Source organism: Rhineura floridana, chromosome 3 (genome assembly GCF_030035675.1).
Source record: "Rhineura floridana isolate rRhiFlo1 chromosome 3, rRhiFlo1.hap2, whole genome shotgun sequence".
In the NCBI taxonomy this organism is placed as follows: domain Eukaryota; kingdom Metazoa; phylum Chordata; class Lepidosauria; order Squamata; family Rhineuridae; genus Rhineura; species Rhineura floridana.
This window is the reverse complement of record NC_084482.1, coordinates 42,419,452-42,445,917: the sequence shown is the minus strand read 5'-3', so window position 1 is coordinate 42,445,917 and position 26,466 is coordinate 42,419,452. Positions and strand designations below refer to the sequence as shown.

The 26,466-nt window shown below is 38.6% G+C and overlaps 1 protein-coding gene and 1 pseudogene across 4 annotated transcripts in view; both read right to left on the bottom strand.

The window, feature by feature from the left end:
- The window catches only part of HELZ (helicase with zinc finger), a 215,500-nt gene that overhangs the window by 97,781 nt on the left and 91,253 nt on the right, over positions 1–26,466 (bottom strand). For all 4 annotated transcript variants that reach the window (XM_061615575.1, XM_061615573.1, XM_061615576.1 and 1 more), the window contains 4 exons: positions 22,520–22,853; positions 11,602–11,732; positions 6,197–6,376; positions 5,613–5,714 (listed from right to left, as the gene is read on the bottom strand). In XM_061615575.1, coding sequence (XP_061471559.1) covers positions 5,613–5,714; positions 6,197–6,376; positions 11,602–11,732; positions 22,520–22,853 — 747 coding nt within the window. The remainder of the gene's footprint in view (positions 1–5,612; positions 5,715–6,196; positions 6,377–11,601; positions 11,733–22,519; positions 22,854–26,466) is intronic.
- LOC133382534 (5S ribosomal RNA) lies at positions 1,897–2,012 on the bottom strand (annotated as a pseudogene).

The following is a 26,466-nucleotide window of genomic DNA, read 5'->3' as shown; positions in this document are numbered from 1 at the left end:
TCTCCAGGCAAAAAAACTCTATGATGGTATTTTTAAAAATATTACCAGTGTTACTTGTTTATTTGCCCTGTGCAGTTTCCTCCTCCTTCCTGTTGTCATTATCTCTTCTGTTGTCAGTATCTTGGCTTAACTAGGCTAATTTTTTAGTAGACCCAGGAGCTGTTCTGAGCATGCTCAGAGTTGTTACCTTCAAGGCCACACCTCAAAGCAGGCTCTGAGTAGGCAGGCGGGTGAGCAGGAGTGGTTATCAGTTTGAGCAGCTTGGGTTTTTTCTTATTAGCATTTGTTAACAGTAGAGAGTGAGAGAGCAACAGTGGACAGTGTGAGTCTCTATATAATACACATTTGTGTATTTTTTTACTTTTAAAACTATTTGCATTTATTTTTGTGAGTAGGGTAGGGAATATTATTGGAGTATTGGAAGGAGAAATGGGGAACTGTAGTCTGTGCCCCTACACTTGATGGACTATTGAGAGAGGGGGGTCACTGGTGAAGATGAGTTATTTTCCAGTTTCCCCACATGCCCATCCTTCATGTGCTTGGTAGTTGTCCTCTTCTGTATGTTTGCTCCCAAAGGCTTTTGGAAAATTGGGAGCAGGAGATTACAGTAATGTATTACAGTATTCCCCAAATGTCCCATCTACCTTTCTTCTAAAAGCTTTTCCTTGCTATTTTACCTGTAAAGATCTAGGGCCTTCTCAGTGGTGGCCCCCGAATTGTGGAATAGTCTCCCCGAGGAGGTACGCCTGGCGCCGACACTATTATCCTTTCGGCGCCAGGTTAAAACCTTTCTCTTCTCTGAGGCATTTTAATCTAAGTTAATTTGAGTAAATGTTGTAATTTTATTTTAGATGGTGTACTTTTATATACTTGTTGTATTAGATCCTGTAATTTTATTATTGTATATGTTTTTATGTTCACCACCCAGAGAGCTGTTTGCTAGTCAGGCGGTATATAAGCTTAATAAAATAAATAAAATAAATAAATAAAAGTAAAATAGTGCACGGGTTTTTTTATCATTTTAAAAATGAAAGCAAATCACTCTGGTTTCCACAGTCCCCCACCCCCAGTAGCTGCAGGCCTTCCTCGTCTTAGGAATCAACCCCTATGCACACTAATTTGGGAGTAAAATCCATTGAACGCAAGTGGGATTTATGCATCTAAAACATGCAATAATCAAGCCAAATTAAGATTGGCTGCAGCTTGGAGCTGCACTAATTTGCAGGGGGTGGGTAGAAAAACATGGACCTTTATTATACAAAGATACTTCACTCTGGTAAAAGGAACCAAACTTCGATGCCTATGATACACAGTGAGCACTAAGTCCTCTTTTGCATTTTATTCCTCCTCCTATATCTCCACAATAGCCAGGTGAGGGACACTAAGGACACTAAGGTCAGTGTGAGAACCAGTGAGGACCTAGCAGACCAGGGTTCAAACCCCCACGCAGCCATGAAGCTCACTGAGTGATCTTGGGCCTATTGCAGGTTGTCAATCTAACCTACCTCATAAGGTTGTTGTGAGGATACAATGGGAAGGGGGAGAACCATGTGTACCACCTTGAGCTCTTTGGAGAAAAGGTGGAATATACATGTAATAAATAACTAAGCAAGGCAAGAAATGAACAAAAATGTTGTTAAACGAGTTTAAAATATGGAACTGCACATACTAGAGTATTTTCTTTCTGTTGATCAAGTGTGACAAAATGTATTTGTATTTTGCTGAGTTATGAAACTGCACATACACTATTTGTGTAGTCCACAGAAGCTTTTGTTGTTTTTATATGTCTTCAAGACGATTACAACTTATGATGACCCTATGAATCTTTTTTTGATATATTCATAGGGTTTTCATGGTAAGAGGTATTCAGAGGTGGTTTACCATTGCCTTCCTCTAAGCCTACAGCACCCAGTATTCCCAGGCGGTCTCCCATCCAAGTACTAACCAAGCCTGACCCTGCTTAGCTTCCAAGATCAGACAAGATTGGGAGTATTCAGGGTAGTACAGTAGGGCCCTGCTTTACGGCGTTCCGTTTTAAGGCGTTCCGCTGATACGGCAGCTTTCGTTTTTAATTTAAAAGCTATTTTTTTCTCTTTTGTGCCATTTTCACGCAACGCAGCCCATTAAAGTCAATGGGGTTCCACTTTACGGCGTTTTCCACTTTACGGCAGGGGTCCGGAACGGAACCCGCCGTATAAGCGGACCCTACTGTATGGCTGTAGGCCCCACAAAAGCTTATGACATAATACATTTATTAGTCCTGAAGATTGTACTTGTTTTGTGGTACCTTATTTGATGGTCCTTTCTAGAAGGGGTCCCCATTTTGGAAAGTGCACCAGAACCCGAAAACACACTAATCTTGCCTTGATTGTCATATAAACTTCATGGATTACCAAGAATGGTGCATCTGATGAAGTGGATTGCAGCCCAAGAAAGCTTATGCCATAATACTTTTTTTAGTCTTTAAGGTGGTAGTACTGTTGTTTTACTAAAACTGTACTGTGACCTACTTTACAGGGTTGTTGTAAGAAAAAAATCTATAAAACACTTTGGCAAATTTGAAATGACATTACAAAAATTAGGAAGCTGCAGGGGATGGTTCAGATCAGAATGCAGTGTGCAGAGCCTATATGCAGTATGGGAGCATGAATTACACCCTGCCTGAACAATATCCCACCCACCTACAACTCTGTCCCAGTAGGCTGACACCCATTGGATTTCTGAGGATTGATATGTAAAGTCCAATGTTTGTAGGTCTGAATATCCTGATTGTCTTCCAGATTTTTTCCTTTTTATTTTAGGTTGTTTTTTTCATGATTCCAAACCTGCACTCTCAAACCTTCCACAACTCAAAACCAGGGACAGGCAGACTGGAGATGGATCTTTTTTTTATTTTGAGTATTCCTTATTTATCAGTATTACATTTACATCTATTTCATCTTTCCTCCAAGGAACTCAATGTGGCATTCATAAGTCTCCTTTTCTCCATGTTATCCTCACAACAACTCTGTGAGGTAGGTTAGGCTGAGAGGTAATGACCAGCCCAAGGCCCCACAGTCCGTTTCATGGCTGTCAGGTGATTTTAATTGTAGTCTCCCAGGTCCTAGCCCACTTAATTTTCTTGAATTTTTTCCACATTCTCAAAAAAAGTTGTGGATATGAGTAAGCTGGGGGTGGGGGAAATAATATTTTCAACAGGTCTGGAAATGTATGGGGTCCCTTGCTAACAGTCCTGTGTGGCAACTTTAAGATTAACCAAGTCAGGCTGCAATCCTGTCCATACTTGTGGGCTTACTTCTGTGTAATATACATTTATTCTGACAAAAATCCATACTAGGAATTGTGACAGCAGGGGCCCCTTCTGCACCAAAACGTAGATGCTAATTATTAATAAAACTGCAATGTTTAAGTGTCCGCTGTTTCTTTGCAAAGGAAGAGCATAGGGAGATAACCAGAACAGGTGGATGCTACACAACTTTTCTCTTAGCGTAGAAGCAACTGAGACAGCAGGGACTCGTTCCGAACCAAAGTAAGACATTTAGTTTTACATTCAATGGACAAAGACCAGTTTGTGTTTATTTTATTTTATTGATTGATTGATATCTCACCCTTCCTCCCAGCAGGAGCCCAGGGCAGCAAACAAAAGCCCTAAAAACTTGAAAACATCATAAAAACAAACTTGAAAACACATTAAAACAAAACATCTTTAAAAATGTTTCTTATAAAAAAAGCTTTCAAACTTTGTTTCCTGTCTCTGGCCACAAGAAGGCAGTGTAACCCACCAGGTCATGTGTTCACCAAATCTGGAAAACCATCACTTGGCCACACCCCCATGCCCTCTCATTGGTCATGCCCCCATGTTGGCCACGATCCTGTGACCTCTTAGCAGCCCTACCAGTCTAGTAGGCACCAGCCACCACTGCTATCTGAGGACAGGCATGCATCAAATAGCCCCACGTGATAAAACAAGTGAGGCAAACCACATGCTACTGAGGAAATGAAAAGAACAAAAAATCCCAAGAGTGATATGATTTCATGGAAAACACTTTCCTGACCCCAAATTCAGTTGAGTATGAAACCACTATTTTTCCAGTGGTTTCCAAACTTTTTTCCTAGGGCAGTGGTTTCCAAACTTTTTTCCCCATGAACCACATAAAAATTGCTGAAGGTCATGGCACAGCACTTAAAAGATTTTTTTTTTTTGCCTGTTGTAGCAATTATAATGTGTTATGCTGGGTGCTGCAAGATTTTTAATTGTGTTTGTACTGCTTCTTTCATTTCTAATATATTGTATTTTATTATATTCTATAGAATTGCTACCCTGGGCTCCTGCTGGGAGGAAGGGCGGGATATAAATCAAATAATAAATAAATAAATAAATTCAAATTGTAATTTTATAAGAAATAAAAGAAGCAATTAAAAACATTTAAAAATCAATATGAATATTTAACATGATAGATGTGCCATCTCCTGTCTTAGCCACAAATCCACAGACATGCTCAGGCTACCTGAATAAAGCTCGCAAACCACTGGTGATCTGAGGCCCATGGTTTGGGAGCCCCTGTCCTAGGGATAACTTTAAGAACGCAACTCAAGCAACCCAATATCTTGTCTTTGGACAGGAGGAGAGGATAAAACACCAAAAATTCCAATCCAGATGCCTATACTGTTTTCAACCCCCAAACTCCCCAAAGGCTCACATTTGCCTGCTCCATTTCCCTTATGGGGTTGTAGAGGAAGGAAGGCATCCTGATTCCAAAGTAATGTCAAAGCAGGAGAGAGAAAACTGCCAGACATCTAGGGCTACGAGTAAAGTAGCAACCTTTGTTATATACAGCACTAGAGCAATGTTGCCATTTTTGTCTCATTTTAAATATATGAAACTTGCTTGCAGAAAGACTGCTTGCATGACTGAATACTGCCCTGACTTCAGGACTGCGGCATGCAGTGGTCAATCAAATTTTAATAGCAGGATATGCAGCTAAATGAACTCTCAGCTTCAATTAAATGTATGTCTAGTATTAAGAAATTTCTACAAATTCTAGATACAAATATACACAATATCTTCCAAGGGATCATTTTTAAGTCCACGGGAAGGAATACAATTCTCCTCTGTTGTTTTTCTTTTTGTTTTGCAAAATCTCCTACTATCCATGTCAAGTTCATTTAAATACACAAACTGCTCGATACTGAACTAATTTTGTATGGCCTTCCAAATATATAACTTCTTTCGTCAAACATTTGGTCCAAAACAACAGATATTGATCTGATTTTAAAAAACACAATTTACCCCAAACAAAACCAATTAGCATCCATTTTTCTTTAAAAACAACACTTTTAGTAGCTTTACAGAAGCCCTTACCAAAATTTGTTCAGTGAGAAAAGCACATATATCCACATAAGAGAGGCTTAAGAAAGGATGTCTTTCTCTTTAATGAAACAAACTCACGTTGACATTGCTCCAGTTTGCATTTCAGTTACTGTTTAGTTAGGCAAAAGCATTGTTTTTAAATGCCAATAAGCTTAAAGGCATTGAAGTTTTTCAAAACTATTTGGGACAGACACCTTTTCTTAAGATATTGTATAGATACATAATAAGCTTTAAAAAATACCTGAGAGGTCTCGCCTGGGGATTGCCTGCTTCTACATATGGATGTAAATAATCCTTTATGTAGAGATCAGCAGCACTATTAGAATGGGTGCAAATGAGAATCCTGCCGGAATAAATGGTGCAAATAAAAAAGCAATGAAGAAACAGAAAATCATTCAAAAGCAGTAAAAATACACAAAATAGTGGCCATCTTCCCAATACATTTCTTTCATTCAAATTAGTCTGCAAATTTTATGGCTCAATGATGTGTCTAACTTATTTCTGTGGGAAGATTTAAAACTTTCAACATAGCTTTTAAAATCATTCTACACAACCCTAATGTAGTTTTAAAACAAAGACAGCTATAAAATTCTACCCAATGCATAACTTTCTAAATATAATGCAATGTATTTGTTCCATATGTTGCCAATTTTAATTTATTGCTCTGAGACTAGAGTTTTAAACTGTTGAATTCTTTCCTGAATATTTATACAAAACAGTGATGAATGGATTTTTTAAGCTGGATGGAGATTCTATACTACTAACTTCGCCTTAAAGTTTGGTATCTGCATTCTAATTAAATATCTATATACCAGCCCATCTCACCTAGTATCCTGCTGTTGGAGTATGTGCTTGACTGCCTGAGCCAACGTGAAGGTTTTGCCTGTCCCATAGGGACCGATGATTAGTACAGGAGGCAATTGTATTGACAGTGGAGTTGTGATAGCCAGAACAGCCTCCTTCTGCTTTGCATTGAGCCTAGGATCCAACTGCTCATCCCACTGTCTGTACAACAGAAAGCAGAACATTTAGCATCACCAAAACATCATGAATTAGAATGAAACTACTTGTAACAACTCAAAAAAATGTCTGAAACAAAAGTTGTATCAACACCACATTCTTGTACTATTCTTTACTCTCAACTAATATTCAGGATAAATGACAAATAAAAATAAGTAAATCAAGTTTCACATATATCAGTTGTACAGGCTGACAGCAGACCTCTTTAGTTTAAAAACATTAGTTTTTATGTAATCTTTCTTTGCCCATACATTCATAAACGTTAGGACTTTACTGTTAGACAGAAACAGTTATAACTTTATTAGGTTGACAACGTATTAATCATTAGTGAAACAGTCCAGCTAAGGACAATATAGCAGAAATTCAATAGGCTTAACATTTGGGGAGAAAAATTCTGCCAAAATAAAGAATTGGAATATTCACTTCATACTATTGGACTAAAATCACTGGCAGTATTAAACTAAATTGTTGTGCTAGCACAATAATTAATGCTAGCGCAAGGATTAGCGCAACAGGATGCCACCTTTTCTTACCCTGCACCATTCCCAAATCTGCTCTGGAAGGTTGGGGGAAACTCCAGAACATATTTAGGGGGCACGTGGGGAGGAAGAGAGGGGGAGAACATCCTATTGTGCTGGCGGAACAGTCATGTTAGTGCTACACTGAATACAACCCAACATTTGTAAAATAATGATACACAACTGACTTATAGTGGTACTTAATACAGAAAATAGAAATAATTCAGTTGCAAATCCTCATTCTACATCCTAAACAGTAGGAGAAACTTCCTAGAAGTAAGAGCTGTTCAACAATGAAACAACTGCCTCTGGAGGTATTGAAGGAGAGGTTGGGGAAACATCTGCCAGAGGTACTACACTTGCATCCTGCTTTGGAGATTCCATACTGAGCAGTGAAGATGATGCTTGTGCAGACAGCAGGCTTCTGCAAATGCATCTTCTGCAAGATCAAGAACTGCAAAAAGAAAAAGAAAGAAATGCTGCTGCATGTTTAGTTTATTATTGTGGATCTCTACATCTAGTGCCTGCAATGATATTCTTTATTCTCCACCAATGGAACATGGGATGTGTGCATGGCACAAGAGGCTGTATCACCTTTAACAGCATTAGTCACCTGTTTGGAGAGATGACTGTTGAAATAAAGGTAAAATCTTTACTTCCTTCATCAATCTTTTTAATTATGTCATTTTTAAATGGTCTCATAGTTCTTCTGTGACAGTGCAAGAAAAACAAAAACAAATGGCAATGTCTGTGATCCATAAAGGTAAGATCTGCAAAAGCATGGACTTTCTGTTCAGTAGCCTTTATACTAAACATGCCCTGAGCAGTTAAAGTTGGTGTAAAATTAACAATCCAAGAAACAACAAATGCAAACTAGCTAATATAAAAGTGGCCCATTCACTACAGGCCAACTGACTGAGAAATTCCAGTGTATATGCACTGTGGACCACTATCATAGTTCACTGAGAAGAAGCTAGTTTCAGTGATTGCACATGGAGAAAATGAATAAGAATATTTCAGTACTATGATCACTTCCAAAGTTCAGCATATATAGAAATTATTTCATAAGGGCTGATCTTGTAGAACTATGCCACCACGACATCTAAATCTCAAGTTAAATCCCTTAGGGCTCTCTTTAGTCATCTTCAAAGCCAAATACTCAACCATTCACATAGTGAATCTTCTTTCCTCTTTAGTGGGATAGCCAGGGGAGTGAAAACGGGAGTGAAAACTCTCTCTGTGGATCTGAGAGTCAGAGACAATCTCCACCATAGGATTTTACCTTGGACTGATAGGAAAAATACCACAGGCAGCATACTTCCCCTAAACCTGGGGTGAGGAACCTTTGGCCCTCCAGATGTTGAACTATAACTCCCATCATCCCTGGCCATTGGCCATGGTTTCCGGGGCTGATGGGAGTTGTAGTTCAGCAACATCTGGAGGGCCAAAGATTCCCCACCCCTGACCTAAACCTAAAGCCACTGAGCTAATCACAGCCCAAAAGACAACACTGATTTAGAGCCTTGGCTTTGCCTTAAAAAAAAAAAAAGAGAGGAGCATGTACTTTATTTATTTATTATTTTATTTTATTTATATCCCGCCCTTCCTCCCAGCAGGAGCTCAGGGCAGCAAACAAAAGCACTAAAAACACTTTAAAGTATCTTAAAAACAGACCTTAAAAATACATTAAAACAATACAACTTCAAAAACATTTTTAAAAGCTTTAAAACTTCCTAGGCATCCTAGAGTTAAGGGGAAATTGGAGCAATCTATGTGGCCCTCCTATTTTTAAGTAAATGTAGGTTTTACTATATGTAGGGAGAGACCCTCTCCAGCCCAAACCTTCAACTTCTGTGCAGACTGATCAACTCTGGATATAGGATATCCTACTTAAAACCCAGAGCACATAGAATGGCATATTGTATTGTGTAATAAGTTTATTGCTTTAAGGAAAAAAGCCTTCCTCTGCTATTGTGAATGCTAATTTCCCCCCATTAGTTTCCCTGGGAGACATCATGACTAGAAGACAGGAGGTGTCTAGGTTCTTTGACGAACTGCCTTGTGAGAAACCTGAAAACCCCATACAATTGGGAGAAAGGCTGAGAGGACAAAATGCTATGCCAGTGGTTAAGGAGACAGAATGAACCATTCCAGAAGAATGAGCCACCATTAACAACTGTAAATCCTCTGAAGAACAAACTACACTGAACTACTTCACTACTGTGAAGAAGATCCCTAAGTGCTGGTATTCAGGAATGCCAGTGAAAAAAACTAAGGAACTTATCAGAAGCACTAGCTCAAAAAGTTTCATCTTCCGTTTGCAGAACAAGGCTCACTATGTTCTACTCGTCTGTGGAAGATGACAAGGCCACTCATTAATCTATCCATCCATCAATAAAATGGAAAGTTTTTTTATGGTTGGGTAACTTATCATTTCAGCTTTGTTTCCAAACTCTCTTTTGGGTTCTCCAAGATCCTTTTCCTAAACATGAGAGACACACTAATATGGAATATCCTATTCATATTCTGGCCACTGAGGACTTCAGGATAAGAAGACTGGGGAAATGACTCCTATTTTCCCAACCAAAAGCCAACCAACTTCCCAAGGAAAAATAATTACTACTTCCACACTGTAAATGCTTGTTCTAAAAATGTCTTTCCCAAGACGGTAATTTCAATCTCTGATGCTCTATTCATACCAGACTATTTGTTCTTGGGACAAGCTCTCTCAAACTGGCCATTCCTTGACCCATACTACCCTTTAGGTATGTGCAGACCACTAGCACAAAGAACAGCAAAGGAATTATTCATGAGTAAACACCCCACCAGGGTGCTCCCTTATTAATCCCTGTCTCACAAACAAATCTGATGAGGTGGCATCACTCCAGTATGTATGAATAAAATTATTTCTTTCAGTTCTGTCAACCTGTGCATTCCAATCCAGTCTACATAATTCAAGTACTCTTTGCTGAAAGCATCACCCTTGTTTTCACTTTTAAATATTTGAGAATCCTCTGACTTTGCAAAGTTCTATCTCCGCAAACCTCTCAACATTTGAAGAGCAGGTAAGACTTTACAAAACATGAGATCACTCACAAGGAGGAATATTTAAGGTATATGTCCCTTTTAACTGGAACTATTTTATGCCTTTTCTCACTTGCTTCCTTGCTATAATATTGTTCTAGATTACATAGCCTTACTTTATCTCATCTTATTTCACACAGCAAAAATGTGATCATGGATCTAACCAAATTCAAACTCAGAGTGGCCTTTGTACATGCCAAACTTGGGAGGGATAGGGGGATGGCATGTGAAATATCAAAACGATCCATTTTTTCCTGCATTACTTTTTTTTTGCTACCTTGAAATGTACTCCGTTTTAATTATTTTATTTATCTTTACTTATGTTAAATTTATATCCTGCACCTTCATCCAAAGGAGCCCATGGCAGCAAACATGCTAATACTAAAACAAATTACTTAGATCCAAGAAATATTTGCTTTAGTTTACACACACAATGGATGGATTTTCCTTTCTGCAAACAGAAGGGTTCCTTCTGATCACAAATGGGACTCCGATCCAATGGAAGCTCCTACTGGAGGAAGGGTGAGGGAGACAAGTTTCACCAATTTCCCCTTTCCTTTGTAGTCCCCAGCACCATTTCCCATACCGCTCCAGAGGGTTCTCCAAGCCCCCAAGAGCATATTTTTGGAAAGCACTGGGAGTTGCAGGAGAAAGGTAGAACTGGCAAAAATAGCCTCCCCTCTTCTGCCTCTTGAAGTTGGCAGGATTCTGCACCCTAAATCTGGATCCAACCCAATATATACACTTCAAATTTACAGGCACCATAAAACATCTCAGTAGTTTGGTAAACTTGCAATTCTATAATCTGCTGGTCTAGCAGATCAGCCAAAAAGAAAACCATCTGAGTACTCTGCCTCCACCAATGATTAGTATCCAATGTTACAGAAGAAGTATACAATGGCATGGGGAAAGAACAGAGTAATGCTGCAGTTTCCACCACGTCAACTGAGGATGGGTGCCCAAACCAACTGCATGATAATTCCCAATCTTGTCAGTCACTTTAAATCTTCAGGGACAGGACCCAGCAGCTTCTGACAGCTTGTAATAAACCAACATGCACCCTTGGGATACAGTAAGCTATAAATCTAATTTTTTGTATGCGTATTATTTGCAACTGATATGGAAATAATACTTTGTTTTTTAAAGCCACTTTTACCATAAGGATGTGATTTGTTACAATTGACTTTTGATATTAGATGGAACAAAGAAAGCTAATCTCATGTTTCTAAGGTTTCTAGGATAAGTTTGCTTTTCTATTTACTGCTATTTCATGTTCCATTTCTGCACCCTACATAAGAAGCACTTCTACGGTGAGGGCATGTCTGAGCCACCTGCTATAAAGAATACAATCAGTGCCGGATTTAGACTTGGTGAGGCCCTAAGCTATATAAAGCTTGGAGGCCCTTTGTTAAAAAATTACACCATATATATATATTTAGTACACATAAAAAAAATTTAAAACCCAAACAAAAATCTGAAATTTTTTGAGGCCCCTGCGGATTGTGAGGCCCTAAGCTGTAGCTTGTTTAGCTTATGCCTAAATCCAGCACTGAATACAATACTATAAGAATATTCCGCTACCAATATCAAAGGTTTTTCTTTTTGTACCTGTTGGGACTCCAAGGTATTGTGGGAGTCATGCTGACATCTGGAAAGAGAATACTGTTGTCCTTGATCCTGTCCAAGGCATAATGCATTTCACAGAGGGGTAAGCGGTTTAACTGAAACTGAAGTTCAACCTATAGTGCATACAAAATTAATTAATGAAAAAGTATGCCAGGAAATAGGCAATTAAAAGAAGTGGTTTAATGCTTGGCTAAACAGAACTATTGCAATCACATAGTCCAACAAATTCATAAACCCTATGAGGAAAAGCTGCAAATTAGGTCAAAATCTTTACTGTTTTATGTAAATTTTGAAAAATGGAAAGCCCTACGGAAACATTTTTGTAACAGTAACACAATTTGTGCTTTTGACAACTATTATGTATACATAATTTTACTATTGCTTTTTCAAGAACTCAATAATACCTATGAGTAGACAAAATGTAGGATTCTCATAGAAGACATTCAGAAGGTCTACAGCAGGGGTGAGCAACCTGTAGCCCACAATCTAATTTCTTTCAGGTAATAAGGAGGGGCAAATGGGGAAAGAGGGAAGAGAAAGACAGAAAGGCGTTGCAGAAAGTGTGAGAAAAGGGGCAATATTGTCCACCTTTAGCTCTGTCCCCCATCCCTGATAGACTAACCCTGAGGAATGCCACCTCCATTTTATAGAATCAAGCACTGACTACTGATAGTGTCAGAATATTCTTTTAAAAAGAGAAAGAAAAAATAACATGATACAGAATACAGCATCATCGATTAGTAGCAAAACTCCAACATAACCCATCGTACACTCAACAAACCGTCAAAAAAAGGCAAGTCAGAAATAAGTGGTGGAAATGCTATAGAAAGGTTGGGAACAGAGTGAATTAATTGTTTGAATCCAAAACCATAAAAGTGATGTCTAGATGAGTGCTAACTGTAATAATTTATTCTCTTCTCAATTACTGCTTACTCATTACAAATAACAAGGGTCCCCAAAAATAATGGTACACTTTCAAAAAAGGCTGCCACACCAATATTAACATCTTTACCAGAACCCAAATCTGAAAATGAATAAAATTAGTTCAGACAATTATATTACTTGCTAAGCAAATAGAAGTACAGAAAAGTACACATTTCTTTGAAATAATGGATAAATGCAGGTCAAAGGGGATGGGGGAAATCATGAAGGTTATATATGAAAACTAGACATGGACACAGCTTTAATTCTATATTTTTGCTTCTGTGCAAAAACAATTATTCCAAATCAAAGTATTGAAAGAAATGTGGAGTCTTACACAGAAATCTATATAAATTGATGCCCAGCACCACAGTTTAAAGAGAGTGTGAATAACCTCTGTAGTTACTTATTCATTGATATGGTCAAAAGACTTCAATATACAGCAACCATACTGCAATTGTCAAAAAATTACAGTGAGAACTCTAATCAGTGTTCTAGACAGATAAGCCATTTTAGCTACAACAAAAACAAGGAAGTCTTTAAGATGTCACAGGACTAACAAATATATTGTGGCACAGGTTTTATGTACCAATATTTACTTTATCACAGATTAGATTTGAGAGAGAGAGAGAGAGAGAGAGTATAAAGAAGAAATAATACAAATACTAGGGCCAAATGGCCATGACACACAAGAGATACAGTCTGACCATTTTATGCAAAGTTTAAATGTAAACACAACAAGCACAGTGACCATTTACACCACCAGTAAGAGGTGATAACATCTGATTTAGAAGAGGTTCTCAAACTAGTACACTGCAGACAACTGGTGGTCTACAGTCTCCCTTCAGGTGGTTCACAAAACAGGCCAGTATATCCCTATTTAGCCCTCCACTTGACTTATTTAATCTGATCACAGAGATACAGGGTGTTTGACTAGGGCCAGATTTACTGAACAACAAACAAGATCCTGGCTTAATGGTGCAATCTACTTATAGGACCCTAAAGCCAGCATAATATGATGATGGTTATACAATGCCAGCATTGAACGAATGAAATGTTTAAGTGGTCTATAATTTTAAAGTGGTTCATGGGAGGGTGGGGGCTGAGAACCACTTAACTAAAACAAAGTTCCTTTTCATATCTTCTCACACCATTTCTCATCTGCATCATGATAGCATAGTTTTTCTTCACTGGTCCTCCATTTAAGAATCAGTGTGCAAGGAGATTGTGAATCAAAGAAACATGCCTGCATCTAGTTCATTATTTATTTGTGGGCTAATCTTTTCTAAGTCTGTTAATTAATGCCTTCCTGTCTAATCTCAAAGGTTTACCCACAACTGTCACAATGCCAACAATTAAGCTACTGTTCATTTTAGGGTAAAAAAAAAAATTTAAGGAACCAAGAAATAGATATCTGTGTTTTATTAATCTACAGGAGTCAAGGATGTTGTCAACAGTCAGTAAGATCTAAATATTCTCTTAACTGTACACTAAACCAGTCATTAACAAGCACAACACAATACTGTAATGAAGTAAACTATGAATATTGAAAAGATATAATAGAAAGGCAATATTTGAACTTGTCAAACCACACAATATACTTAGCAAAAATAAAAAGAATATGCTATCCACAATTCCCAAGAAATATAACCAAAGTAATAGAATATTCCAAATAAAAGCCTTGAGTTTGTTACAAAAGAAATCCTTTTTTTACTTTCAGAAGTATTGTCCTAACATTAAAAAAGAGAAATCTTTCCAAACTATGCATATGGAGACACCCCCAGGCATAAACAATTTGTCTCCAAAAGAGAAGGCATAGCTTCAAAATGTCCATCTGACTTTTTTATTCTTTTACTTTATTTTTTTCCCAATCACTTCTATTTCCTTTGCAAAGTTCTGCCTGCCTCTAAATAGTCTCAACATGACCTCTAAACAGTTGCTGTTATGTGCCTCCAAGTCGACTACGACTTATGGCCACCCAATGAGTCAGCAACCTCCAAGAGCATCTGTCATGAACCACCCTGTTCAGATCTTGTAAGTTCAGGTCTGTGGCTTCCTTTATGGAATCAATCCATCTCTTGTTTGGTCTTCCTCTTTGTCTACTCCCTTCTGTTTTTCCCAGCATTATTGTCTTTTCTAGTGAATCATGTCTTCTCATTATGTGTCCAAAGTATGATAACCTCATTTGGCTTCTAGTGACAGTTCTGTTTAATTTGTTCTAACACCCAATTATTTGTCGTGTTCGCAGTCCATGGTATTCGCAAAGCTCTTCTCCAACACCACATTTCAAATGAGTTTATTTTTCTCTTACCCGCTTTTTTCACTGTCCAACTTTCACATCCATACATAGAGATCAGAAATACCATGGTCTGAATGATCCTGATTTTAGTGTTCAGTGATACATCTTTGCATTTGAGGACCTTTTCTAGTTCTCTCACAGCTGCCCTCCCCAATCCTAGCCTTCTTCTTATTTCTTGACTATTGTCTCTATTTTGGTTAATGACTGTGCCGAGGTATTGATAATCCTTGACAAGTTCAACGTCCTCATTGTCAGCTTTAAAGTTACACAAATCTTCTGTTGTCATTACTTTAGTCTTTTTGATGTTCAGCTGTAGTCCTGCTTTTGTGCTTTCCTCTTTAACTTTCATCAGCATTCGTTTCAAATCATTACTGGTTTCTGCTAGTAGTATGATATTGCCTGCATATCTTATATTATTGATATTTCTCCCTCCAATTTTCACACCTCCTTCATCTTGGTCCAATCCTGCTTTCTGTATGATACGTTCTGTGTATAGATTAAATAAATAGGGTGATAAAATACACCCCTGTCTCACACCCTTTCCGATGGGGAACCAATCGGTTTCTCCATATTCTGTCCTGACAGTAGCCTCTTGTCCACAGTATAGGTTGTGTATCAGGACAATCAGATGCTCTGGCACCCCCATTTCTTTTAAAGCATTCCATAGTTTTTCATGATCTACACAGTCAAAGCCTTTGCTGTAATCTATAAAGCACAGGGTGATTTTCTTCTGAAATTCCTTGGTCCGTTCCATTATCCAACGTATGTTTGCGATATGATCTCTGGTGCCTCTTCCCTTTCTAAATCCAGCTTGGACGTCGGGCATTTCTCGCTCCATATATGGTAAGAGCCTTTGTTGTAGAATCTTGAGCATTACTTTACTTGCATGGGATATTAAGGCAATCGTTCAACAATTACTGCATTCCCTGGGATCCCCTTCCTTTGGAATTAGGATGTATATGGAACGTTTCCAGTCTGTGGGCCATTGTTTAGTCTTCCATATTTCTTGACAGATTTTTGTCAAAATCTTTACAGATTCAGTCTCAGTAGCTTGTAGCAACTCTATTGGTATGCCATCTATTCCTGGTGATTTGTTTCTTCCAAGTATTTTAAGAGCAGCTTTAAACAAACCTCTAAACAGAGAGGAATAAATAAGAAGCCTTGGACACATGTAGGATAGTCTTCCCAATGAGGACCAAGGGAAATATATGTAAGAAGCCATATTTGGCCCCCTGAAGTTTACCCATCCATGCTGTAAAACATAATGCTCATTGAAATATGTTGGTGCCTTTCTAACAAAATGCAATGCAAAATGCTATGAAGAAGTTAAGCTTCACAATAACTCGCAATGGAAAATCTAGTTACTCTGCTAATGGCCCATCTCATTTTGTATGCCAGTAGCATTTCCGGATAGAGTCAATTAGTGGTCTTGATTATTGTTTTTAGAAAATAAACACAACCCAAGTACCCAGTGGGGTAATCAGCATCTAGACCAATTATGCATGTTAAATGAAAACATTAAGATTCTTGCATAATTTTTCAGAAGACTGATTGAAAATTGACATTGATGGTATCTCTTAGTTTGTGACCTTCATTTGAAATTATTTCTGCTAGATAGCCAGACTAGGCCACTTTATGCCTACAGAAGATAAACATTTAGTTCAGTTGACTGAAACTAATTATTTAATGGTTGACCACAGAATATATTAAATTAAAGGTATCTAATGGAACTATCTCTGTCTGAAAACCATAAAATGACATAAAGCCATGGCTTTTACTTCGACCAATGTCAGACTGACAGTAAAATGTACAAATAGCTTACCATATATCATATTCCCAGTGTTTCCTGATCACCAGCTAGTGTCCATCAACACTCTGCCATTCTATGAGAAGATTAATTTACATAAATTTTCAGAGTTCCTTTGACTCCAGAGGTGCCTAAAGTGTGGCCCTCCAGATGCTGCTGATCATTGGCCATGCTTGCTGGGGGGTAATAGCAACTGTCACTCAGCAACATCTGGAGGGGCATATTTAGCCAACACATTTTACCCAGACCACAGTTCTATCTTCTGTGCATTCTCTAGTTTATTATAGCCAATTAAATAAATGATTTTTGTACTAAGAGAAGTATGCTACCCCAATTTCATCACCCAGCAACTTTTTTTAAACAAATCAGCTTTTTGATTAACAGGCAAATAATAAGTGGTAGCTTTTATTGAAATGTTCATTATGGAATATAATATCTAAGGCTACAGCTTTAACTAATTTTTAAAAATCACCTACTTATTTATTGAATCAATTTAATTTTCTAGCACACACCTACAAAAGAACCTCAGGCAGGGTTAAAAAAAAATCAGTAGTGGGAAAATAGTCATTAGAACAATAAAACAATAAAAGCCACAAAGCAGAAAGATCAAAAGCTTTTTAAAAAAAAACTACAAAGAGATAAATAGCAACCAGCTTATCCTTCAAGAGCCTGCTAGAATAAGATCTTCAGTTATTTCTGAAAGGTGAGGACAGAGCTAGGATGGAAATGGCAAAAAAGGGCAAAAAAGGAAGAAGTTCCCAAGAGAGGTGCTGTAACTGAAAGTGTCTGCTTTTTGTTTCCATCAATTCCCCCTCACTCAAATAGAGGCAATGGAGAAAGACTTCTTCTGCTCCTCATAGCATACAGAGAGGAAGATAGAGGAAAAGGCATCCTCTTGTGTAACCTGGGTCAAGACCATTCAGGGTTTTAAAGGACAGAACCAGCAGTGTAAGTTGTGCTCAGAAACAGATTGGGAACCAGTATAATTATTCTAGGGCCAGGATAACATATTCCATTCAGCTCATTCTCAAAATTAAATTAATGCCCTGGTTTTGAGTTAACTGAAGTTTCCAGATATACTTCAAAGGCATTCTCACATGGAGTGTGTGCCAGTAAGCAACTGGCAGTTTTATGTAGATGTTCCATAGGGGACAAAATGGAATCCTACAGAACCCGAAACGACAGGTACAACAGAATAACTTTAGTGCACGGCATCCTACTGTCACATCCTAGGCAGGTGGTCCAGGAAGATATTACAGTTGATGGTGTTGAAAGCCACTGAGGCTGCTATCCTATATTATTCTGGAAGTCTCACTGAACTCAAAGGGGCCTACTTCTGACTATACATGCCAAGGACTGCAATTTGAGAATTCCTGGAGAATCAACAGGGTCACACTCACTCTGTGGATCTTCCATCAGAGGTTGCCCACAACGACAAGCAAGGCAATTTCTTTTCCAAAAACAGCCCTGGAGTCAGACTCATATGGGTCTAGATAATCTGTTTAATCCAGAAGTCTTTTGACTTGTGTTGCTATGACTTGTTTGATCACTTTGACCAAAAAAGTAGATTAGAAACAGGCTAGTAATTATTCAGATCCAGTGAATCAAAGGTAATTTTTTTCAGCAAAGGTCTGGGAACTGCCTCCTTCAAATGAGTAGGAACTATTTCTTCCTGAAAACAGACATTACTCCCATCCTGGACCAAATCAGCTAACCTAGCCAAGCTGGTTACAGTCAGCGAGGAAGGGCAAGGGTTGAGTGCACACACTGTTGATTGGATGATTTCAAGAACTCATCCATGTTCTCAGATGAAATCACTGGAATGATTCTGTGATGGAGGCTGTGAACACCTCCTGTATCAGAACAACACTTAATAAGGTATGCAGATGCCCAGCTACTACTACTACTACTACTACTACTACTATTATTATTATTACATTTGTATACCGTCCCATAGCTGAAGCCCTCTGGGCGGTTTATAACAATTAAAAACATTAAAAATGTCACAGGGGGCTACCATATGTTAAATCTTATTATCATTGTCAGGTTGAAATAGGCTCTATTGGACACAACATGGCTGGATGGAACCATGCACATGCAATGATGGTGCTGAAATAAGTTCTTTTTGCCACCATCACAGAGTACGTCTTCAATTGCTTGGTCAGATTTCTGCCACCATAATTCAAGCCTTTGCTCCTGATGCTTCATCACTTACAACTCCCTGGAATATTACAGTATTGATACATGTAGCACATGGGAGACGGTGTCTCAAATTTATTGGGTAAACTTCCCAAATCAGTTCTATATTTCAGTCCTGGACTAGGGCTATGTTCATATGGGGGTGTTATCTCATACAATGGGTAGCTCAGTTTTGATTTGTCCATATCTGCATTGATGCAAGGGTCTCCACAGACGAGCAGCTTAAATTTCTTCCTCTGATTCCTAAACCAATGTTTCCCATCCACACTAATGAATGGTCCTTGACAGGATGTATATGTGTGGTATGTGCATATTTCCTCCTCTCAGTTATTACATACCCACCCTTCATTACTATTTTTTCAAAGTGGTCATGTGCGCAGCTAATACTTTACCAATGCAAACACAACTTTTTTAGTATATCCTCAGGAACAGCAAAAGTTATCAGCATATTTTATAATGGACAAAATGAAGAGTTGTGAATTGGGGAGGTATACACTCACACACAAATAATATCTCTTTTTGTGGTGAAAGCAGATTCCTTTTGCTTTCCTCCCTCCCTCCCCCAATGTGTCCCCTCTTTCAGAAGAAAATGGCTTCCTAAATAACCTATGAAGTAACCCAAGTGTTTTGCTAATATTTAAAAACATGGTGAAAGCTACCAAAAAAACCTTCTCACCACTCAAATATGAAACAGATGAAATTATAGTCAATTTCAGATAGCTCAGGCAGTGCTGGATGCTCCCAAATATCATTACCTCCACATTCCTAATTCCCTTCACTCCTAATTCATGTTTATATATTGTAGCTGTCAATTCCTGTTTATTTTTTAAAATTTAATACAGAGGTTTTGAGTAAGGCTGCTCTTGTTAAAACTCTGTATTAATTAAAAAACAATTAAAAGACCAATTTATGATCTACAAACACACCTCCATTCCCATGTCCCTTCACTCTTAATTCATGTTTTGTTTAGTAGTCAATTCTGGTTTGAAAAATTTAAAATATTGCAAAAGTGCCTTCAGTATGCTGCATCCTTTCCTTTAGGCGGATGGAAACAAACTGGCTAAGTTGTGCTCAGGTGAGGAGCACATGGAAGTGGGTGTGGCAACAGACCGCAAAGAGCCAAATGTCACCACACCGGTTAAAAACTCTTCACTCACACAATGGGCTTCAGTGCATCCACAGTCAGATAGCATGTGATTTTATATTGGATATTCTGATATTCTTTATCAAATTATTTGCAGATTGGAAAAATCCAAATTAATTAGGGGGGAAATGTGGGCTACCAGTTGGATGAGGAGGATATCAAGTAGATGATGCCAAAAAAATCGACACAACAAGCAGCTTCAAATCCATATTAAATTCCCACATGGATAAACCTTAAGAGCTCAATACAATATCCAGCTTGATCAAGCGAGTCCATTAATATAGGATTTTTTTATAATTTGTATCCAACAGTGCCACTCAGCTGATGTTAAATGTTCTGTCAATGGAACCAGGAACACCCCCACTCCCCTCCAGAGGAAATGGGGAGCCAGAGAGCTGCAGGGGTAAGGGGGAATTGGTGGAAATTGCTTCCCCCGCCCCATTCCACTGATAGAAGCCTTATAGTGGTATAGTATACCACTATACTTCTTACAGGCAAATTCATGGAATACAAGACTATCAACACCTACTAGCCATGATGGCTATGTTCTACCTCCACTATCAGAGGCAATGTGCCTCTGAATGCCAATTACTAGCAATCACAACTAGGTAGAGTGTAGTTGCACTCAGGTCCTGCTTTTGGGCTTCTCATAGGTATTTGGTTGGCCACTGTGAGGACAGGACTAGATGGGCAGGCTCTTCTCATGTTCTTCAATGACATCATTGGATACAACCCTGTCAGTAGTAATTCAGCTCTCAATCTACATTCAGACATGTCTATAGACAGATAATCCCTGAGAAGAATATCAAAGTCTTCATTTTGTGAAAAATAATTTTAGTCTATGTTCTTATAAAAGGTGTTTTGTAACGCAACAAAGATCAAACTGCCTAGAACTATGGGCTATACCATAAATCACAGGGCCCCAGCTACTTTGCATACTCTCAATTTTACATCATTAATATAATTAGCATAAGATATGTATAGCCACTTCAGAAGCTAAGCCGAAAGACATGGATGTGATACTTCCCTTTTAAACTCAGGAAACATTTAAGATAGAAAAATAGTGATATTTTGTATTGTGAGCATGAGATAACCACAGTGAGTGTTCACAACTCTGAGTGTGGGTTACAAGTCCTGCAGCTGTGACAATGAAAGGTATTTCTCAAAGGAACTGCACCACTGGCTACAGGTGACTGGAGTCTCTCTGACTATGCTATCTATTTTTAGCATGTGCAAAGTTTTCACACTACCATCCCATCATTGCACAATAATGTCCACCTTTTCAAGTTGTGGTGGAAGTTATGATGCAATAATTAGGGAGATAATGTTGAATGCTCCCTTTAGTTATGGTGTGATAAATGCCCTCCAGTGAACTCACCCTTAGCATAGAAGAGGTTGTTAGACACATTGGTTAGAGCAGTTTCAATCAGTGGAGATGACTGAAGCCAGATTTGTGGGGGTCAAAAAGAGTTGGTGAGGATAGGTCACAGCCACAGGAACAGACAGCATGTTTAGTGATTTGGGAAATAAAAAGGAAAGAGGGAAACAGAAAGAGTTTGGCTTTAACAAGAGCCCAGAATACATGCTTCTTCACAGATGTATATCTAAAAACAAAGTAGCTGGTGGCTCCATAGTCCATAAGCATTCTTCTATGAGCATAATGAATTCAAAGGGAATTTTAAAACCTCTGCATTTTGTTGGCAACTACTGATGCTGAAATCTTGAGGAAACAGAGACACCTGACACCAGTCTACACACTTATAAATAGAATAGGTTTTAATTATGAAATAAGACTCAATAAAATGCATAATGTAGACCTTGATGACTAGTTTAAAACATTACATTGTGTTCAATACAGACATAAATATTTTATTAAATTATTAAATTATTCCCGGTATAGCAAGATAATTTTAAAATTCATATATTTCTGGCAGTCCAGTCCCAATGAGCTGAAGAAAATGGAGCATGTTTATAATGGCTGGTACTACCACAGTTGTTACAACATCACACCCCAGTTAAGCAGAATAGAGTCTTCCCAGTGTGCCCACAACCAGGCACCTTCAGCTAAACCTGGAAGACAGTTGTGTTAACCCTCACAGATTAACCCTCATATTGGTAGCTCTGCCTTGCTCTCTATTCCTGACCACAGAAACTGCAGAAATGGCTTTCAAAGATCCCCTGACAGCTCCTACTGTACTGCACACCAAGTGTAATTAATGGCAATGGTTCTTGCATCCCATTCTGTAATGCTTAATTGCACCAGCAAGAAGAACCATGGAGTCTGAACCTGTAAATTTCTTCCCCCAATGCATAGAGTAAGCCCTAAGGCATGCAACCACAGAAATGTAATTCCTTTTTCTGCCAGAAATTCCTGGTGCAATGTTAGACAACACATTTACTTGCTCATCAGTTCTGCTGTTTAAAAAAATTAATCTCAGTCAGATATGTTATGATTGAGGTTGCTGAGATGACAGTGATGAGAACCAAAAGCAACTGAAAGGAGATGTAAGAAATTTTCAGTCAAACATACCTGCATTTCACAATCTCCTCGAAGATTAAGTTCTTCACAGCATTCCCTGGATATTCTCAAAAAGATATACTCCTTTGTTTTTTCTTCAATAGCTGCTTCATACACTTTTTCTTTGGTTCCTTGGGTCAGTATTGACTTCTCTTTAGTGACTGGCAATAAATAAACAGCATTGACTTTGGTCATCACCAGTCGTCCTGCCAAAGTATCTTCAGAAAGTGATTCAGTGAGTTTAAATCGTCCAAAAAGCTGTCCATTTTGGGCATACTTTGCACCTCCAGAAACACCAGTGAGCATGAAGCTTGCTACAATCTGCAATTGCACTTTTATGTTGAACCTAAACCAAAAAACATACAGTTAGTTTGGGGGGCGGGGCGGGATATACCCAGCAAAGGCAATAAGGCAAAAATTGAAGGTCAAACGATGCTCAGGATCTCCCACAAACTTGAAAAGATAGTAATTAACAACCACAGGGTGGAGGATGCCAAATGGGGGTATAGCACTGAGGGGGAAGAAAACAACGCTATCCCAGAGCTTGGAAGATTACTTTTAAAAAGTAATAAATTACAGTTGCAATTGCATGGCTCAAAAAGTAGTAATTCCCGTTACAATTGCACTGAAAGTAACTGATTACTTTTTCTCAAAAGTAGTCACTACAATTACATTTCAGGTACTTTTTTTAAAAAACGCCTACAAGGTGCTGGCCTTGGCTGCTGCACACCTAAGTAGCCTAAAACAAAATTAAAAATAAACACACACATCTTTCATTTCCACAGTTCTTTATCTCCATTCTGCTGCTGCCTCCTTCTCCTCCTTTATCCATCTTCTTGCCCTCCGGCTCCTTTTTCCCTCCACTCCATTCTTCACCACCACCATCCATATTTTTAAACAATTGTTTTCTCCACTCCACCCCATCTCACTCTCCCCCTCGTCACCTCCTACCCACCCACAGAACGTGAGGGAAGCGCAACACTGTACAGAAGCTCAGTCTGAGGCACATGATTTTCATCCACAAATCAGAGAAGCAGAAGACTTCCCCTGTCCCCCCCCCAAGTAATGCCCAAACGTAATGCTGGAAACATTACAATTATTCCACAAAAGTAATAAAATTACTCCTAGTTCTATTACAATTAAAATATAAAGGAATTACCCACTTGTTCCTCAAAAAAGTAATGAATTGCGGGTAATTTGTTACTTGTAACGAATTATTTCCAAGCTCTGCCCTATCCTATATGCCATTTTCTTGATTGAAATCATGCATATATCCCAATACAGCCACCCCAAGATGCTTTGTTGTTTGAGGTGTAGGACAAGATGATACCTCTCCCATCCCTTTTTAAAAACCTTTTATTATAGTTATATATTTCCAGAACAATGACGTAAATTACATACTATCAAAGTGAAATAAAACTTAAACCAAATAGTCTGCCTAGGTTTCCAGGTACAAACACTGTAATTAAATGCATCATCCTTTAAAGAAAAAGAATTAAACAGTACAACTAAAAACAATATACTTCATAATTCTATTTGAGTCTCCAGCACTTCGCCGTTATTTACCCATACCACATAAAAGTGTTGTACAGTATTGGGACTGACTTATAATTATATAGCTACGAGAGTAGCTGTATACTATAGCCAGCATGGATTTTTCACATTCTGTCATGTTAAATTGAAAATCCCCCCATGCCATTCCGCTGCTTCTCATAAATTTATTTCAAAACAAAACCTTACAAAATTTATAGTCCTGAACTCAGAAACCCTTCCTTAACAACCCCCCTAAGTTTTCAAGATCCTCCGTGGCGCAAAGATCCTCTGTGGCGCAGAGTGGTAAGCGGCGGTAACGCAGCCAAAGCTCTGCTCACGGCCGGAGTTCGATTCCAACGGAAGGAGGAAGTCAAATTTCCAGTAAAAGGGGTCGAGGTCCACTCAGCCTTCCATCCATCCGTGGTCGGTAAAATGAGTACCCGGCATATGCTGGGGGTTAAAGAAAGGCCGGGGAAGGAACTGGCAATCCCACCCCATATATACGGTCTGCCTAGTAAACGTCGCAAGACGTCACCCTAAGAGTCGGAAGCGACTCACGCTATAAGTGCGGGGACACCTTTACCTTTTAAGTTTTCATGGTGATACACAAAACACTCAGAGAGAATCGAGAGTTCAACATGTAAAACAAGAGAAAACAAATCCAGATCCCTGTTCGGCTTTTTTCCGTCAGTGGTCTCATAATTTGTTGAAATTAATTAAAAATCAGCCATGTTCACAGAGTACCTGTAATCCTATTACTGACCTTGCCCCATACTCTGACCTTCATCATCTGTAGTTTAAAAGTTAAAAAAATGCCTGGCTGATTTTTAATTAATTTAAGAAATTTAACATTAGACTCCATGATAGCACAGGCATGCTCAGTAAGAACCAACTGTCAGTGTTCTAAAAGTCAAATTCACAACTGTTTGGCTTGCCTAATCAGGTGGCCACACCCATGCCAGACATTCATTCCACTTTAAACAGTCATGGCTTCTCCCAAATAATTATGGGAAGTGTAGTTTGTGAAGGGTGCTGAGAGTTGTTAGGTGACTCCTATTTCCGTGACAGAGCTCCAGTGGCCAGAGTGGTTTAACAGTCAGCCCCTCTTCTGGGGACTGTAGCTCTGTGAGGGGAATAGGGTGTCTCTTAGCAGCTATCAGCACCCTTCACAAACTACACTTCGCAGGATTCTTTGGTGGATACCATGATTGTTTAAAGTGGATTAAAGGTCTGGTGTGGATGTGGCCAGTAACAGATTTGGTTTAAATTTGGGTGGGAAACTAAATGTGCCTGCTGTAGAATAAAAAGGAGGGGGAAATCCTGAAAAACAATGATACTGTTCACAATGTTTTCCTTTTGGAAAGAAAAGGGGCTTTCCCTCTGCCCAGAGCCCACCCTCCTCCTCCATATGGTGAGTGGTGGCAACACCTGTAATCAGGACTGCATCTCCAAAGATAGAGAATTACATGTATGTTTGTTGGTGTTGTTCTTACTTTGTTTCTTTCCTGTGTTACTACTGTTTCTACAAAGAATCTAACCTAGAATATTATATTTCTCTCATCATTCATCCTAGAAATCTGTGTCAAATTTATTTTTATTAATTTCAAAGCCTTTTTATTGGTCAGTGTCATAGGATGGTGAAGACAGCCTTTTGTGTTTCAAACTGGAGGTTATGTTCTATTTCCATTTGGGGTGCATTAACAGTTGAAGATGCATGTGTTCAGCCTGCTATGTTTAAGCCACTCCACTGAAGGAAGGGTGGACATGCTCAATTAAAAACATAAAGCACACCTAGAAATTTGCTAGAATATATGTCACCTCCCACTATTTTATCTTGTGCAAACTGAGACACCCCTCGTGTCCACTGGAGGCTATTCTGCAGAATAGTCAGTGCCATTATTCCACAATTGTTTTGGAGGTTTTTTAGTGTAAATTATGCAGTGTTACTGAACTTCACATATTCACAGAAGCAGAAGCAAAAGAAAATAATTTACTATAGGAAACGTCACTAAAATTGCAAAGTAAATCAAACATATTTAAAGTGACTATCTGAACTATATCAACTGTCTTGATACTGTTGCTTCCTCCCTGCTAAAACAAGATCAGCACAGCATACATTTTGTTTCTGTTATTTGGGCTGATTGCAGGTGTTGCCACCGCTCACCATATGCTCAGAGGCACATTTTACCAAATCCAAGCTACACTGCAAGTGGATTGGACTGTGAAGGACCAACCCAAATTGTGTTTGCATTTTGACAAATTTGTAGGGCAGTAGAATATCTCAGATGAGGTCAGGTTTCCTGCTCCCCTGGTGCATTCACTATAGCTGCCCAATTTCCCTGCTTTTTCAAGTTTGATAGCTTTGTTGGCTATAGGCATGTTGTTAAACTGCAAGGGGTTTTTGCCTATTAGTGAACACAAATATT